The following is a 15,989-nucleotide window of genomic DNA, read 5'->3' on the forward strand; positions in this document are numbered from 1 at the left end:
TTTTTCTTATTACACCCTTTTATTCTTCGTCTCGTTGTGGATCCGTCGCTCCATTTAGTTGGTCGATTTCGAAATCCCGACGAATGGCAAATGTTTACAACGCGAAACAGCTGACTTCCGGTCCCGAGCACGCAATTTTCCGGTGAGCGAGGACTTCCCTCGCAGGGACCGAACGACACGCTTCGCAGACGCGAATTTATCCTTTTGGTCTGATTTGCTTTGGTGCGGTATCGATTCGTCCTGAAGACGTTGCATGCGCGTCCTTGACCCCCGCAACCTTTACGTCTGCGTGGCCAAGGCCGACAGGTGCGACCGCGAGATTAATCGTCCAGGAAGTGCGCGCGACCTAGACCCTTTCTTTCTTCTATACGCGAATAAGAAATAGATAATACCGCACGAGTTGTACACTTACGTCAATGTCTCCCCCTCTTACCACCCTTTCACCGGTTTTCGACAGTGTCCCGGAGGAAGCTCGAGGTTCCCCGGAAATGACGCGCATCGATTTTCTCAATTACAGCGTTCATTCGTCATTTGCTACAGCTATATGGATTATGCTGTATATATATATATTTATAGAATTTATATGAATAAAAAAGTCAGTAAAAAATATTTTCAAAAACCTTTTTGTTATAGAGGAGACAGGTGAAATAATTTTTGGATCGAGTAGGATTTTTATGGAATTAAATTATAGGTGAGGGGCTTGAGTGGAAAAGGAATTAACGCACAGACACGGTACAAAGTTATTGGAACATTGTTCACTCGCGTTTATTCGTAACTCGATATTACTTTTAATTATAATAATTATTTATAGAGGCTTTAAAAACGGAAATTATCTCGCGGATCTCATCAGCAGTCTTCGTACAGTATAGAAAAAGGGGAGAGATGGATGTAGGAATATTTTTACGATCGAGTGTAGTCTGCATGGAATTAAATAGTTGGTGAGGGGGGTTAAATGGAAAAAGAATAAGTAGACGGACACAGTACACAGTTACAAAAAGTTATTGGCACATGGTTAAATCACATTATTCGTGGCTCGATATTACTTTGAATTATATTAATTATTTATACGGTCTTTAAAAACGGAAATTAGCTCGCAAATCTCATCAGCAGTTTTCATATACAAAAGCAGAGAGCGAGAGGAATATTTTAGGGATCGAGCGTGGTCTGCGTGGAATTAAACAGCGAGCGAGGGGGGTTAAGTAGAAAAGGAACGAGTATGCACAGATACAGTAGTGAGTACAGTTCCGGCGATGTTGGCACACGGTGAAAGATCGCCATCGTCGTTCGGATAGCGTTTACGCCCGATGAAAGCCAAGAGCATTGGTGGTGACAGGGTGGAAAGCCATTGTTCACGAGAGCGTCGCCTCACCGGTTGCCATCACAGGCGCAGCCGTCGCCGCCGGCGTCGTTCACAATGGTGGATAGAGGATGCGATGGTGAACGTCAGCCTATTTCTTTTTTCTCTCCTTCTTTGTACAATTCCTTCGACGCAAACGATATATAGGCTTAAATTGGCCCTTTATCTTAATAATAATAATAATAATGCGAATAAGCGAGATTTATTAATGTTGGGAAAGTAGAGCGATAAGGTCTATTGTGACGTAGCTGAAAATCGTGACTGAGTATTAAGGCTAGCGTGGTGAATAGTACTTATGAACTAGTAATGAATAAAAACGGTGATAGCGGATCGCGTGTATCCCCTCTAATTATATCACTAATTTCGTACGAGGTCAAATCCAAACGCTGTATAAACGCTTCTGGATAACAGTATCAACGATTTTTTTCTTCTATCGATCGATCCATTAGTTTAATATCCACGGACATCGAGTGATTATAATTGGCAGCTGCGGCTCTTTAATTTAAAGCGGTACAGGTAGTCTATGCAGTGATTATCCAAGCTGTAAATCAGTGCTTTACTCGAAGTAGCGTGCTTTGATGACCTTGTAGATGTAGAATTGCAACTTACGATAACAGAAAGAACAATTCTAATTCGTGTATCTTTCGAAGGATAAGCGCATTGTTATACTTAAAGAAATGTAAGAACTTGGAAGTAACAAAATAATTAATTCTATCGATAACAATGATTATTATTACAATTTTGTTCAATTACCAATTTTATTAACCACGCTAGACAAGCTGTGCTTATTGAATTTGCTTTAAAACATTCTTTCAAAGTTGACGAAAATAGAAAGGTCTCACTTTTTAATGCCCTCAGTATCAGGTATTATGACATCGAAAGTGCAACACAGCTGTGGTTTCTTTGCTATTACCAATTTTTATTGCAAAATAACTGTTAATAAAGTATTATCACTGTACTGGCTCGGTATACCTGCTGATCTTTATAGCAGATCAGTGCTAAAAATCCAGTTATTTTTAGTAGTTTATCAGTACCGAATTAAGAAAATTATTTATCAGTACTAAACAGGTATTATCTTTATAAGTTATACCGTGTACCAGTACAGAACTTCAGTTATTGCGATAAGAGCATTTTCATTTATGAGAGAACTTAACTATTGTCCTCCAAAGGTTATCTCAGTAAGAGTAACCTAGACAATTGGACAAGAACTTGTCTATGGTGTGGTACAGATGTTTCGACAGAAATTTAACGTCATGATTTTCGTCAGGGTAAGTCATTTGCTGAAAGAGGACATCGTGGGCCTCCAGAGTTTTGGCCAACATCATAGAATTTTGATAATGAACATTGTCGTCACCAGTCCCATGTATCAACAAATAATCCTTGGAGCGAATATTGTGTGCGATCGATAATAAATTCGACTCATCGTAACCTTTTAGATTATCTTCTGCAGTTGGTAGTCCCATGCAACGTTCGGTGTATATCGAGTCTACGACAAAACAGACGTTAGAATTTATGGACTCTTCGGGATTATTAAAGCATATATATGCATGTGGTATTAAAACGTGACGATCTACCATACAAAGTCCAGGAGGAAACTGGCGCTACTGCTACTCCACACTTGAAAATAGAATCTTTATCCTTCGCTAGGATCATGGAGGATACGTAACCCCCATAACTCCACCCCCATACAGCCGTGCGATTTGCATCGATCCATGAGTACCTATCTTGCAGGATTCTGCCACAAAAATCAATGATAAATATTGGATTCATTTTTATTGATTTAATATTAATATAAAGAATATTTTACTTGGTCACAGCGATCTGATCCTCGACTTCCACTGTGCCAAAGTGCCTATAAAGCTCGAACAGCATCTTATGACCCCTAAAAGCGGATCCTCGACCATCGACCCAAGCACAGATCACGCCTCTCTTGCTGGTAATGTAGGATTCAAAGTCAAATTTCAGGTCATCCGTAATCCTAACTGTATTTGGCCCGGCGTAACTGTGTAAAATCCCATAAATTTGATTTGACATTTATTTAAAAAATTAGAAGAATAAAAATTACATATAACACTTACACGCTGAGTAGCATAGGATATTTTTTGGTCTCATCGAAATCCGCTGGTAAAATCAATCTCACGTTAGCCTTGTAACCGTTAACCTCGACGAAAAATGTCCTCATTTTAGGAATCAATTTTTCCTTCAAAGCTTTTCTGATTTCTGTCGATCGTTCCCACTCGATTAATTCTTTCTCGTTACTGGAACTGCGAATGCTGACGAAAGGTAGATCCGGTCCCAGACAGCTGAGCGTATACAACGAGCCATCCTTCGAAAAAGAAACTTCCACGTAAGAGCATTTGTTTCCTGTTTTGGACACAACAAGATTCGGTTTATTATCCTGCAGTGCAACATTCGGTGGAATTAATTACACTGACCTTCAGGAGTGAGAATATTGCAAGAGACGCAGATTGGCTTTGAGCTGCCATCCAAAGGAACTTTGTACAAATTTCTCTGAGACGGTACGGTATCCTTGCAACCTAGATAATAGGCAATTCCATCATCAGTGATTTTTTCCAAAGAATGAACCGTCACTGGGCCCGGAGTCAGATCAGTCTCTTGAGAGAATTTGTCATTGGAGTACAAAAATCTGGTCAAGTGGAAAAACTCTCCTGCAGAGGTGCCAGAGTCCTGTGGCTTCAGGAGTATAACATAATCTTTGTACCTCTCGAATTTCTTCGGTACGAGCCAGCCTTTGCTCTCTCTCAGTTCCAACAAAATCTTTCCACTCTCATCCTCGCCCATCTCGTATTTTACGATTGCTCCGTGGTTCTGCACCCGATTTGTCCACGTGGCCGTCAATTTCCTGTCGTCCAGCCAGGTCACCCCGAATAAAATGTTATCCCTGAAGATGGAATGGAGGAAGATGGAAATAAGCACCATTTTTATGTATTTCTACCCTCTTCCAGTTATATACTCACGTTCCAACAATCTTTGTAGGAGCTGCTAGGCTGGCTATTCTCAAGCTTTTGTCACTGAGATCAATCACGTGCAACGTAGCCTTTGGATTATTCGTATTGGTCTGCGAGCAAAGAATTAATTGTCAGCATTTTCCAACCAGTAGGAATATCGGTGGAGTGTCAAATTTACCTTTGGATACTTGTATTTCAGCTGAACAGGATACAAATAATTCGAATCACTCGGATTTCCATAAATGGGGATGTTCATGTCGTATACCTCCGTGTCATTAATGGTGGCAAACACCAGGTACTGCCCAGTGGGTGATGGCCAAATTGCTTTTGATCTATAGAAAACCTCCTCTTGAAGAAGAAAAAAAACAATTGAAAAATTTATATTTAACAGGAGTGATTTCATTGATACAGAATTGTTAGATCATTTTATACTACAGTTAGTATTCAGAAACGTCATTCGAACCTAAAGGAAGCATCGAATACTATAATCTGTGTCATTTAACCCGTAGATTTCGAGGCTTCCTTTGCTTCGAGTGACGGTCTCTGAATACGACCATACATACCATGGTAAATCCAATCGGTAACACCATTGAAAATAACAGAAGGTTCTCCCGTGTGTGTCAATCGTCGAATTGTATTCCTACCCCCACGATTAGGTTTCAAGAGGTATAAATTATTTCCACGCATAAAAATTATGACATCTTGAAGTGGCAACCATTCGACCAGTAGAAAGTAAGCGCTTTTCCCCATTCGCTGGGCGGTTCTACAAAATCCTCTTGAATTAATGCTTTTCTTTTAAAAGTGGACGTGGCATAGGGAAAATCTCACTTACTTCAGTTTATTATCGTAAATAAAATATTGGTAAAACAATTCACCTCGACGGCCCTGAAACAGTATTAATTGTACCGTTAGCTCGGTGTTAATTAAGATTACACAGTATATGTAACTAAAATTGCATAAAAGATAATAGTGTCTCTTGATAAAACAAAGTTTAATACCCACATGTGTCGGCAAGTGACGTATCAGCGAATATTCCTTGGTCGGTGATAAGGTGACAGTTGCTGGTTTCACCAAACCTGGCTATAAACATACATGTAATATACAGGGTGTCTGAAACCATATGTACGCATTTATTTAATTTGGAAATGTAAGCATTTGAGAGAATACTATTTTGGACGAAGGTTTTGCGGTTTTTAGGCAAGCATAAGATGACGTCATTGGTTCGACCTTCAGAGGCATGCTCAAGGCAGTACGAAGGTCACCTTGAGTATTTTAAATATAATAACCTATATTTTTGTAGTTGACCTCAGCAAATTTACAAATTTTTTTTTCATTGTTTCGTTTTATCCAGTCGTTTACGAGATATTTCGATTTGCAAGTACACGTAAGTGTGAGTGAATACGCGCGTGTATGTGTGCGCGACAGCCACGTACACTATGTCAGTTAAAACGAAAACTATACGCAGTTTCAAATGAAAATTTCTCGTAATTGAAATGAAAAAGTAAAAAGAAAACCTTAGAAAGATCTTGAGGTTGGCAAAAACAAGATGTAATAATATATAAGGTGTCCTGTTCAAACAGCTTAAGGTGACCTTTATATTTCTTTCAGCACGCCTGTGAAGGTCAAATCAATGATGTGATTTTGTTTCTCTCAAAACAATACAGCTTTTATCCAGAATATTTTTCTCTAAGATGCTTAGTTTTTGAATGAAAAAGGGTATAAAGATGGCTTCAGAGAACCTATTTTATAATAGTTACGTGTAAGAATGTTTTTAAATAAATGATTTCTGAAGTATTCGTATATTGTTGATTTTGAAACAAGAAGAAGAAGCAGGTTTCTCTTAAATTTCGACGAATCTTCTTAATTGCCTCAAAGTACAAAAGATTGAAAAAAATCAATAAATCGAGTGAGTAGCTTACGATGGATGGAATTTCGTAGAATAAATTACTGCTTCGATTAATGACGTTGTATTCAAAAATTTTTGATTCAGTTAGGCTGCTATACGTAAACGAAGAATTGGATATCCACGTGCCATTGAATCCAATTCCAGCAAGCGTACCGTGAATCGTATCATCCAGAAATATCGGCTCGCGTTGTGGTCCTTCATTAAGTTGGAGGATCGTTATAATTAATTTAATTGTTAGTTATGTACAGTATGAAAATAGCGTGAAAATGTAAGATTGCACAGTTTACCTCTTTCAGCTGAACAGACGACGACGAGGAATAGGAAAAGGCGGGAAAATTTTAAGTAATTCTATAAATAAAAGTAAAGTGTGTTAGAGCACAAATGATTTCTCTCGACTAATTTCTCAATTTACCGAACGATCCTTTCGAATGTTTTTGAAAAATTTACTCATGACGATAATGGTGATTCGGACGGCCTCTCCGAATTGAAAAGAACAAATTCGTTAGCTGTGAAAGCTCTTATTTACAATCAACAACTAAAAGTACCAATAAAACATTATCGATTCACGTGTCATGCACGTATGTATTTTATTATCATACGTTATTATAATAAGATAAAAGTATTATCTTTACACAAATAATTGCATTTTTCACTAATAAAATTTTATATTCCATCTTTTGCGTGCGAGGTTTATTCTCTAAAATTACCTGTTTCGATTGTAAAGCATTCTTTATATTGATTTAGGTTAGAGGAGGATACCACGAAAACTGTTTAATCGACGCGTTCACATGCTGGTGCAGAAGCTATTTAGCTCCCAGGAGGCACCGCGAGATGGCTCCACTAGCGCTGGTAATTAATTACCTTCGAAAAGATCAATTAACTTTATACTGACTGAAGGAGTTGACAAGGGTGGTGCAAAAAGTTATATTATCCGTCGTGCTTGTACCATTTTTTCTTTCAATTATGATAAATAAAATTGCCCTGAATAGAGAGAAAACTGAAGAATTCGATTTATTATTAATAGTATCGAAAGGATAAAATAGTAGTTCAAGAAAATTGATCCAAGTAGATAGAAAATAGTATAGCGCGGGTTTGTATCGATCGTGCAAGGATATGGAAGGAGGGAAGCACGCACGAGTCACGCGGTACCATGCTGGAAATTACGAGGGTGGGTGTAAAGGCACCCCCTACAACAAAGCTATATAAGTACCGACTCGGTTATAGCATTAACCTGTTTGTGCGGTTGATCCTCGCTCCTTGGACAACCCCAAACACTCGTCATTTGTTACCAATTAAATCGTAGCTTTTAAATAATAATTCCTAGCTTATATTATACTTAAGTGTAAGAAGTGCATTACGAATCGGGCATAAATTTTCATAGCAGCCGTCCTGACTGTTTGATTTACGGCGAGAAGTTTGCGAAAAGCTCGGTTAGTTTGAACGTGAAACTACGTCACTGTTCTATAAATAGACGTCTTTTTGGACTGTCGCCATTTATACTGGAGCTTAGGCTTCTCTCGTCATCGGTAAACGTAAATCTTCCGGTTGGATCATATGAGAATTGTCAACTGCAAGGATTTTCGATCAAAGCCTCGTTCTCGAAAATTTTTCACCGATAAGTGAGAGTATGGCTCTGGAGGTTTGCGTACCGAGAGGGATTCTTCGTCGAGTAGCGAATTTCAACGATGCTGCTATTTCGTAGTTCCTGCAGGAAGGTCGACGAGTGATAAGAATTTTTCCCAGGGGAAAATGTGGTGGCCATCTAGACGTCAAACTATCGAAAATATCGAAGATATCTGCAGCTGTACAATCTTATCGTCTCTCGTTCAAAGGAAGGATGCTGCCGGTCTCGACTCCACTTCCGGTAAATAAATAAACGCTAGAAGCTTCTTCCCGCTGTCTACTTTTCTCTCTGGAATAATCTTTTTTCCCCAAACACAATCTCCTATTGCTCCTAAAATTAGATCCACTTAGAATCCGCTTCGTAATAAAACCTACTCACTTGTATACACTACTATATACGTGACAAAGTTTCGAGGCTACTGGGCAGGGTATAAGCAACATATAAACAACCTTGGTAATTCGCTGACTTCGGTCGATACGTCCCGTCCACGTGTCTCCTGCCTGAAAATCCACGAAAAAATCAATCCTCTCAAGCATTCCGTCATTACTCGGTTGATAGTGTAAACAAAAATCACGTAAAAGCTTTTGAAATATACGATTACTTTATAGCAACACCGTGAAACAACAATAATACCGTTGCAGTCGTATAAATCCAATAACCTTTCGTTTATTGTTCGTAAAGTTGCTAGATGACTTTTTGTTGATTTTATTTAGAAAACACTTGTTGCTTGGAAGTAGCCGGTAAATATTGTTATTGTAGCGATCAGTAGCGAATGGAAGAGTGTTTTTGAGTGTTTGGAGGTTATGCGATAAAAGCAACCGCTTACGACATTCTTTGGAGAGGCGATGAGAGCAGAACGGTTGGATCGGAGATGATCTCTGTCTTTCAGTCGGGATATAGACGCCTGGCGTCGAGACGCAAGCCCCCTCTCTTTCTCTCACATTCCTACTCCTTTGAGAAAGCAGCTGGCTCGTTTCTGACTACGAGTAGGCGGTTGCTGAGGCTGGCCTGGTCGCCGCCGTCGCGACGGTATCGGCGTCTCGACTCGGCTCGCTCGGGTCGCCTCTCCTCCAGTCTCTCACAGTTTCCACGGTACAGACAGTTATAGTTATACTACAAGAGCAGCACGAGAACACCGAACCACCTCGTGCTATCCCTTATAAGCGGTGGATCTATGCGAAATCGCATCTTCAAAGTTTCATTCAGATCTCTCAAGAAATCGTTCATTCGCGATCAAGAGGAAGAAAGAAAGAGAAAAAGAAGAAAGGGACGTATCGATGAAACAAACTAAAAAATCTAAGCATTCTCTGTACTATAATCAAAGGCTTGAGTGAGTCAAGCTAATCTCTCAAGATTAAGTTCGGTTTAATCCAAAAACTAGCGCGATAAATGCAAAGCGCTGATCCGAGCTGCTCCGCTGGGTGTCGCTTCGAGTCTCTGTTTGCACTGGCTGGGGCCAAAAAAGAGGGGGAAGAAGGAGTGGGGAGAGACGAACGAAGGACTTGAAGTTGAAGAAGGCGAGTCGGGCCCAGGGCCAGCAGGCACGCAGGACGAACGAGGCAGACGTGGCAAACGGTGATTAAACGAATCGTTTTCGAACGATTGTGACCGGAAAACGGAAGGTTTAGCGTTCTCTCCGCTCCATTCCTCTCTTCTCCCTGTTCTTTCCTCTTGTCCTATTACAACGGACAAGTGTAAGGTGCAGTTGTCCCCCTCTTCCCTCCTCTCTATCTCTCGAGAAACACAAGTGAAAGTGCGAGATACCCCCATACGCTGTAAACAATTCAACGACATGTGACTGGTTCGATTCATCATGAAATAGAACAAAACATTGATCGTCCCTGCACAGTAGTGAACGTAGAGAGATGGTGTTCTTTGGGAAAAAGGAGAAATTAGAGGATCGCCATTTATTGGCGAGCACAGACGCTATGAATGGCGCGAAAATCCACCAGATTGACAATGGTAAACTTACATCCATGCGACTCGGTTACCAATTTCACGCAGCCGTCGTTAATCTCCTCGGCTGAAAACCAAGCTACGCTTAATTGCTTCATTCAGCCTTTAACTTTTATATCTACTAAAAAACGTATAACAATGACAAAGAAGATTGCTCTTGTTTTCAATTTCCGTCTCATTTAATTGTAGTAATAAAATCAGTCGCGTGCTCTTAATGTTTTGAACTTATCGTTAGAGAATTTTTCTCAATGACGTATATAATTAGTTTGACGATGATTGCTAGTTTTATTATAGTTTTTGTCGTCGCACGGCTCACCGATAAATCTCTGCTGTATAGAGAGGCAGAAACAATCAGAGAGTTGAAAAAGAGTAAATTCGGGCGACTGGATGACGATGATAAATGAAGCTAATTGCACACTCGAGCATGTATATGGAAGAGCACACACACAGTAGACGCTTGTCATTAGCTAGATCGAGTAAAAAAATCCTTGAGCTGTTTTCAGCTCTCACCTATTTATTAGTCAGTTTCAAGGATCACGCTGCTGTCCATTGGTTAGAAGACGCGTATTCGAAAAGCTGAAACGAGATGGTAGCCATAAAGAGGATTATAGGGCCTTATAGCAAAACCCACCTGTAGCTCTGGTCGTTTCTAGATTTAAAGATAGGGTTATGGAAAAGTGTGTGCATGGTTATACTGTGTTCCAGCCGCGTTTATCCACGTGCGGGAGAACCTGGACGAGCTGGGAAAACTGACAGATGACGACACGGATCTTCTTTTTCTCAAGGGAATCCTCGATAGTCCGGTTCTTAATAGCCTAGTCAAAGTAAGTATATGTCATTCCTTTGTTAAAGTCGGAGTTTCGCTAGACTCACCCACGTATCGTCACTGTATCTACGGAAAACTGGCTGATATAGCGTAATATTACTGTGATTATAACATCCGCTACTATACGCATACCACATGCCGTTCGCAGCGTGACAAGCATACATACGCGATACACGACGTTAATGACGAATGTAATCTCCTCCTCCCCCCTCCCACTTTTACTGTTCGCTCGTATCGCAATTGTCAATGCGTTCGAGAATCGAAATTTAGCCGGGTAGACGCGAGCTGCAGACCGAACGAAAAGCCATGTGCATGCTGCATTCACGTTTTAACCTCACTCGCACACTTTCCCCCTCTCCATTCGTCTTCCCTCCTCTCTTACCTGGCAAAGCCACATTCCGTAACTTCCAGTCGATGCGTGCCGTGCAGCTAAAAAAGAATAGGTAGGAGAGAGACTTCTCAACCGTGGTTTACTCGATTGGTGCCGAAAAGTCGTTGGAAAGGTTGGAAAACGGTGCCCAGTTTTCCGGTCTAACGCGGTCATTCAATCGGACAATAGAATTTTCGCCAAAAGAGGCTGAAAAAATCGTTGATTTGCTGACCCCGAAGACACGTCTTAATTGGACGAGTCACAGGCGCCTTTCATCACATACATACCACTGTGACTAAATAATAACACGAGGAGGGGAATAAAATGTTTGCAGTTTGTATCGACGCGTAACAGTAGCGTATCTACGCCCGTTAGAGCCACTTTCGCTTTTCACCAAAATTCCGGTAGAATCATTCATCACTCAAATATTCAATCAAATCGTATTACATGTAATATTTTAGGAATTCTATAATTTTACTGCTTTACGAAAAAAGGAACAAGGAATTTTTCACGGAGAGTCAGGAAAGAAAAGAGAACGTTGTATACCATAACAATAGAGTTTGTAATTTGGTTCTGAAGGAAAGTTCCAGTGAATAAAGAATCTTCGATGACGAGTCGCAAGAGTGTGGAAGAATTGGGGCCCCCACCTGTTTGAAATGATGAAAAAACGCAGTGGCGCAGGCAGACGGGGCTAAAGTCGAGCTGCTACGCCACTGGATCTGGCTTGGGAGTTGGGTTGGGAATGGGAAGGAATACGTAGTTACGTAGTGAACGTAGTCAGCAGCAGAGTCAGAGAGTGTGTATAGAGTACAGTCAGTCAGTAGGCGCGGCAGTTTTCTGACGTTGCTACACACGGGATACACGCCACACACCTCTATCTCGCCTGCTCCTGCTGCCAAGTGCGTGCGTGCCATTCCGTTAACTCTTGTTTACCTACAAACGTTCGATACATCAAACTAATGCGAAAAACCTTCTCAACAGTGCTTTTCCGACCACTACATTGATATTTTTCGCTTTTCGTTCAGTTATTACTTTGCAACGCGCGTCGATCAATATTTCTCTCCCAAGCTAACTTCACCCCCCTCCCCCCTACTTACTCTCGTGCATCCACAGTAAAGGCGCTCGTGGCAAAGCAATTAGCGACCAAAAACTTCTCGAAAAACATAGCCACTGACATTCGTCTGTGAATCTCTCACACTCTCTCATGCACGACAAAGTATTTTCGACGGATTCGAGTTGGCTTTCTGCTTCTTCAAAGATGGCGTGAATTTAGCCGAATAGTGGGATTCGCGCGACAACGCTATATCACTTGTCGCGTTACTCGCGCAAGGCGTGTCTGTCTGTGCTACGTGAAACATCGGCTTACTTCACTTTTCTTCGATTTACTCGTAATCCCTATTGTTCCCTCGTCTACCTGATTCAATCATTGGTGTTCTCCCTTCGTTCGTAGACGAAAGAGCACAACACACTGACCTACTTCCGCCATAATTGGTCCAATCTCATTTATTGCTCGTGCTCGAGAGGTTAGTCGTAACTGACGATGATGATTAGTCGTACGGGGTAACTCGGCCAGCGTTTTGATCCAATCATAAACCATTGACCCATGTATATACTAGTTGAGAATTAATTAAAAGTCGTGACCTAAGACTGTTTACCTCATGCATAAAACATTTTGCACTGAGATAAGTATATATAGCCCTTTTTTTATGCTCTTTCAAGGTACAAGAACGTTTGGAACACCCAGCAGAGAGCGTCATACCGATATGCAGCTCGGTTTGCGATCTGGTGGACGAGATCTGTCACGCGCTACATAACTCCAGAGACGTTAAAGCGCAGGAGCTGGTTAAACTGCTGAAAAGTCCACATTTGAAAGGTTTGTTGGAAACGCACGACGCTATAGCCGTGAGAAGAGAATCGCTATCTGTGACGCAGAACTCGCCAGAATTTCTAAGAATGCCAGCCGATGAGAGAGCGGAAGCCGTGAGAGTGGTCGGTCTTCTGAGACAACCGGACGAGCCTCTGGTACGTACTATAGAGTAATAGCGTGTGAATTACCTCAATTGTGACGTAATAGCATTGAAAATAATTATTGCAGGGTCTGACGGTACAAGTGGACGAATCTGGTAATTTGATAATCGCCAGGATTCTAGGTGGTAGCACTGCTGCTAAGCAGGGTTTGCTCAGGATAGGAGAGGTGATAATGGAGGTAAATGGGAAGGAGGTACATACGCCTGACGAATTACAACAGGCCATTCAGGATGCGAAAAATAATTTGTCGATAAAATTGGCACCTGGAATCGCCACTGATGACACGAAAACACTCAATTCCACGGTATGGTATATTTTTCTCGCTCCAGTGATCTGTCTCGGAGTAGATATATGTATAGTATCTAATCACGTATACTGTAGTATTATACGAGGCATCAATCTCTTTACCGCAGTGTTACATGAGAGCTCTATTCGATTACGATCCAAGCGAAGACACTTTGCTGCCCTGTCGAGAGATAGGTCTGCCCTTTCAGAAGGGTGACGTTCTCCAGATTGTGGATCAGTCGGATCCAAACTGGTGGCAAGCCAGGAGGATCGAGGGTGAAGGCTCGGGACCACCAGGTCTCATACCCTCGCTGGAGCTTGAAGAAAGAAGAAAGGCATTCGTACCACCCGAGGCTGACTTTGTCCACAAGATAAGCATCTGTGGTACCAGAATCTCTAAGAAGAAGAAAAGGAAGATGTATCAGTCAAAGTCGAATGGGGAGTTCGATAGTGCTGAGCTTTTGCTCTACGAGGGAGTTACCAGAATGCCGCCATTCAGACGCAAGACCCTCGCTCTGGTTGGTCCTAGAGGCGTCGGAAGAAGAACTCTGAAGAACAGACTGATCAATAGCGATCCCGACAAATTCGGAACTATAGTACCATGTAGGTACATTCTCAATGCGAGGAGATTCATTTTTCTATACGTTCTATCACAGTTTTTCATAAAAACTACTGTTCAGACACTTCGAGACCTCCCCGAGTACTCGAGGAAGACGGCAAGAGCTACTGGTTCACCGATCGCGAATCAATGGAGGTCGATATTCGCGAGCATCGATATTTAGAGCATGGTGAACACGGTGGACACCTGTACGGCACGAAATTGGACTCTGTCAGGGACCTCATCAGGGCTGGCAAAATGTGTGTGCTGGATTGCAGCCCAGCAGCACTTAAAATTCTTCACAACAGTACTGAATTCATGCCTTACGTTATATTCATTGCGGCGCCTGGAATGGAGCAGCTGAAAAGCTTGTATGACCTAGGAAGGTCCACAGGAGCTAGCAGTCGAAACTTGACGGTATATCACCGTAACACTCCTTATTAAAACATAAAGTTACATAGAAATAATTATAAAATCGCGAAGGCTCTTCCCCATAATGCTAGATTTCTACATTTTACAAAAGTATAGAATATTTTATTGCCACATTTGGAATGGTAAATTTGCATGCATATCTCAGTAAGAAAAACGGTGCTCTCACTGTTGATTGGTCATTTCGTTGTCTTTGGTTCCCGTTATCCCTGTATTATAGTAGACACAATATGTTTGCTTGAACCTGCAAGCTATTTAAGTATACATGTATTTGATGTTGGCTTTTGCTAGTTTGACCGTCAGAGCTCCATCAGGTACAGTTCGAGGAGAGCAAGAACGCTCGAATCGCTCGCATCGCTTTACGAGGTTTGTATCGCACGATTTCTTTTTTTAATCATTTTCCATTTTATTTCTCTGTTATTTTTCATCCCCCCCCCCCCCTCCTCTCCATCTTTATCTCTCTCTCTTTCTGTCTTTCTGTCTCTCTATCTCTCTATCTCTGTTATATTCTTTTCATTTTACAAAGTCCCTTATATTTGCAAGAAAAGTATGTATTACAAGATAAAGCTAATCGCTGTAATTTCTGTTTTACGTTTTGCAACGTAGGAGGATGATTTGAAATCCACAGTGGAAGAATCGGCAGCTTTGCAGCGTGCGTATGAGAAATACATCGATTTGGTAATCATCAATGAAGATTTCGATCACACCTTCAGACAAGTGGTTGCCGCCCTCGATGCGTTATCCACGGAAAACCAGTGGGTTCCTCTTAATTGGATCTATTAGAATTTTTTTATAAATACAAATAACGAGAAAGTCGTTTTTACTGCCGGGCTATTATTGAAAATTACCGCTACATGGAATTGCTATCTTTCGTGATCTACCGTGCATTGTAGTACACAAGTACAATTATAGATCTTATGTTAATACTTTTCTTTGTAAGTATATCGATAAGATCCATTCGTTTAAAAAATAACTGAATGTTCCTATCGCAAAAGGGCCTAATCACGCGCTATTTCATATTACAGAGACCTAAAAAATATTTTAAAAGAAAAGCTATTATAATCCATGTTTCCTTGTGGGATTAACAATTGTTTACCAATAAGTGCATTAACTTTATCTTCCCTTTTGGATAGAAACGAATGGACCCACGATTAAGAATTAGTTATTAACTCCAAACAGCCGTCCATTTATTTTTAAGATATCTATTAACTAATAAGCTATTTTTACTTAAATTTTCCACGCGAGTCAGTATAATACGTCATTGTATCATACTTTATTCTTTTTACATACAGTACATAATTATACACATATGTAGTACAATATTTGATCAATTTATACTTGTTCATGAGGCATATTGCTGGCATAGTGTGCCTTAAAAATCGTGATGCTCTCGTCTTTAATGCGACATTTATAGGGAGGATTTCCTCGAGTCTCTTCAGTAAAATAAAACTCTTATTAGTTATTCCATAATTTAACGATAGAACATGCAATTAATAATATATTGATCATCTCCAAAGTGAATCTCCCATATACCTACAATTATACATAAATCGTGTGACATGGAGCGAATAAAATTTATCAAACATTTGTTACACAAACGGTGAAAGTTCATTTTAACAATCCATTACCCTTTTTAATTTT

The 15,989-nt window shown here is 40.7% G+C and overlaps 2 protein-coding genes across 4 annotated transcripts; one reads left to right on the top strand and one right to left on the bottom strand.

Annotated features, from left to right (window-relative positions):
* Positions 1 to 2,072: 2,072 nt before the first annotated feature.
* LOC136779965 (venom dipeptidyl peptidase 4-like) lies at positions 2,073 to 6,732 on the bottom strand. 2 transcript variants are annotated; one of them, XM_066737952.1, is made up of 13 exons: positions 6,645 to 6,732; positions 6,520 to 6,580; positions 6,246 to 6,427; positions 5,329 to 5,406; positions 5,159 to 5,211; positions 4,890 to 5,089; positions 4,505 to 4,674; positions 4,336 to 4,436; positions 3,793 to 4,259; positions 3,436 to 3,721; positions 3,165 to 3,359; positions 2,932 to 3,092; positions 2,073 to 2,843 (listed from the first exon to the last, which is right to left on the bottom strand). In XM_066737952.1, the coding sequence occupies exons 1-13, from the start codon at positions 6,681 to 6,683 to the stop codon at positions 2,533 to 2,535; spliced, it is 2,304 nt and encodes a 767-aa protein (XP_066594049.1). In that variant the 5' UTR covers positions 6,684 to 6,732; the 3' UTR covers positions 2,073 to 2,532. The 2 variants fall into 2 exon arrangements, with proteins under 2 accessions (XP_066594049.1, XP_066594050.1); XM_066737953.1 differs by lacking the exons at positions 6,520 to 6,580; positions 6,645 to 6,732 and having other exon boundaries at positions 5,329 to 5,436; positions 6,246 to 6,272.
* A 480-nt stretch (positions 6,733 to 7,212) lies between these two features.
* On the top strand, positions 7,213 to 15,952 carry vari (MAGUK p55 subfamily member vari). Of its 2 annotated transcripts, none has more exons than XM_066737954.1 (8): positions 7,213 to 8,096; positions 10,518 to 10,636; positions 12,728 to 13,030; positions 13,104 to 13,340; positions 13,450 to 13,924; positions 14,002 to 14,336; positions 14,640 to 14,714; positions 14,955 to 15,952. In XM_066737954.1, exons 1-8 carry the CDS (start codon positions 7,982 to 7,984, stop codon positions 15,129 to 15,131), a joined length of 1,836 nt encoding a protein of 611 aa, XP_066594051.1. In that variant the 5' UTR covers positions 7,213 to 7,981; the 3' UTR covers positions 15,132 to 15,952. The 2 variants fall into 2 exon arrangements, with proteins under 2 accessions (XP_066594051.1, XP_066594052.1); XM_066737955.1 differs by lacking the exon at positions 7,213 to 8,096 and adding an exon at positions 9,080 to 9,818.
* Positions 15,953 to 15,989: the final 37 nt, after the last annotated feature.

The sequence above is a fragment of the Prorops nasuta genome, unplaced genomic scaffold (assembly GCF_024137725.1).
Source record: "Prorops nasuta isolate Cenicafe-Biocafe unplaced genomic scaffold, Cenicafe_Pnas_1.2 PNAS00018, whole genome shotgun sequence".
Lineage (NCBI taxonomy): Eukaryota > Metazoa > Arthropoda > Insecta > Hymenoptera > Bethylidae > Prorops > Prorops nasuta.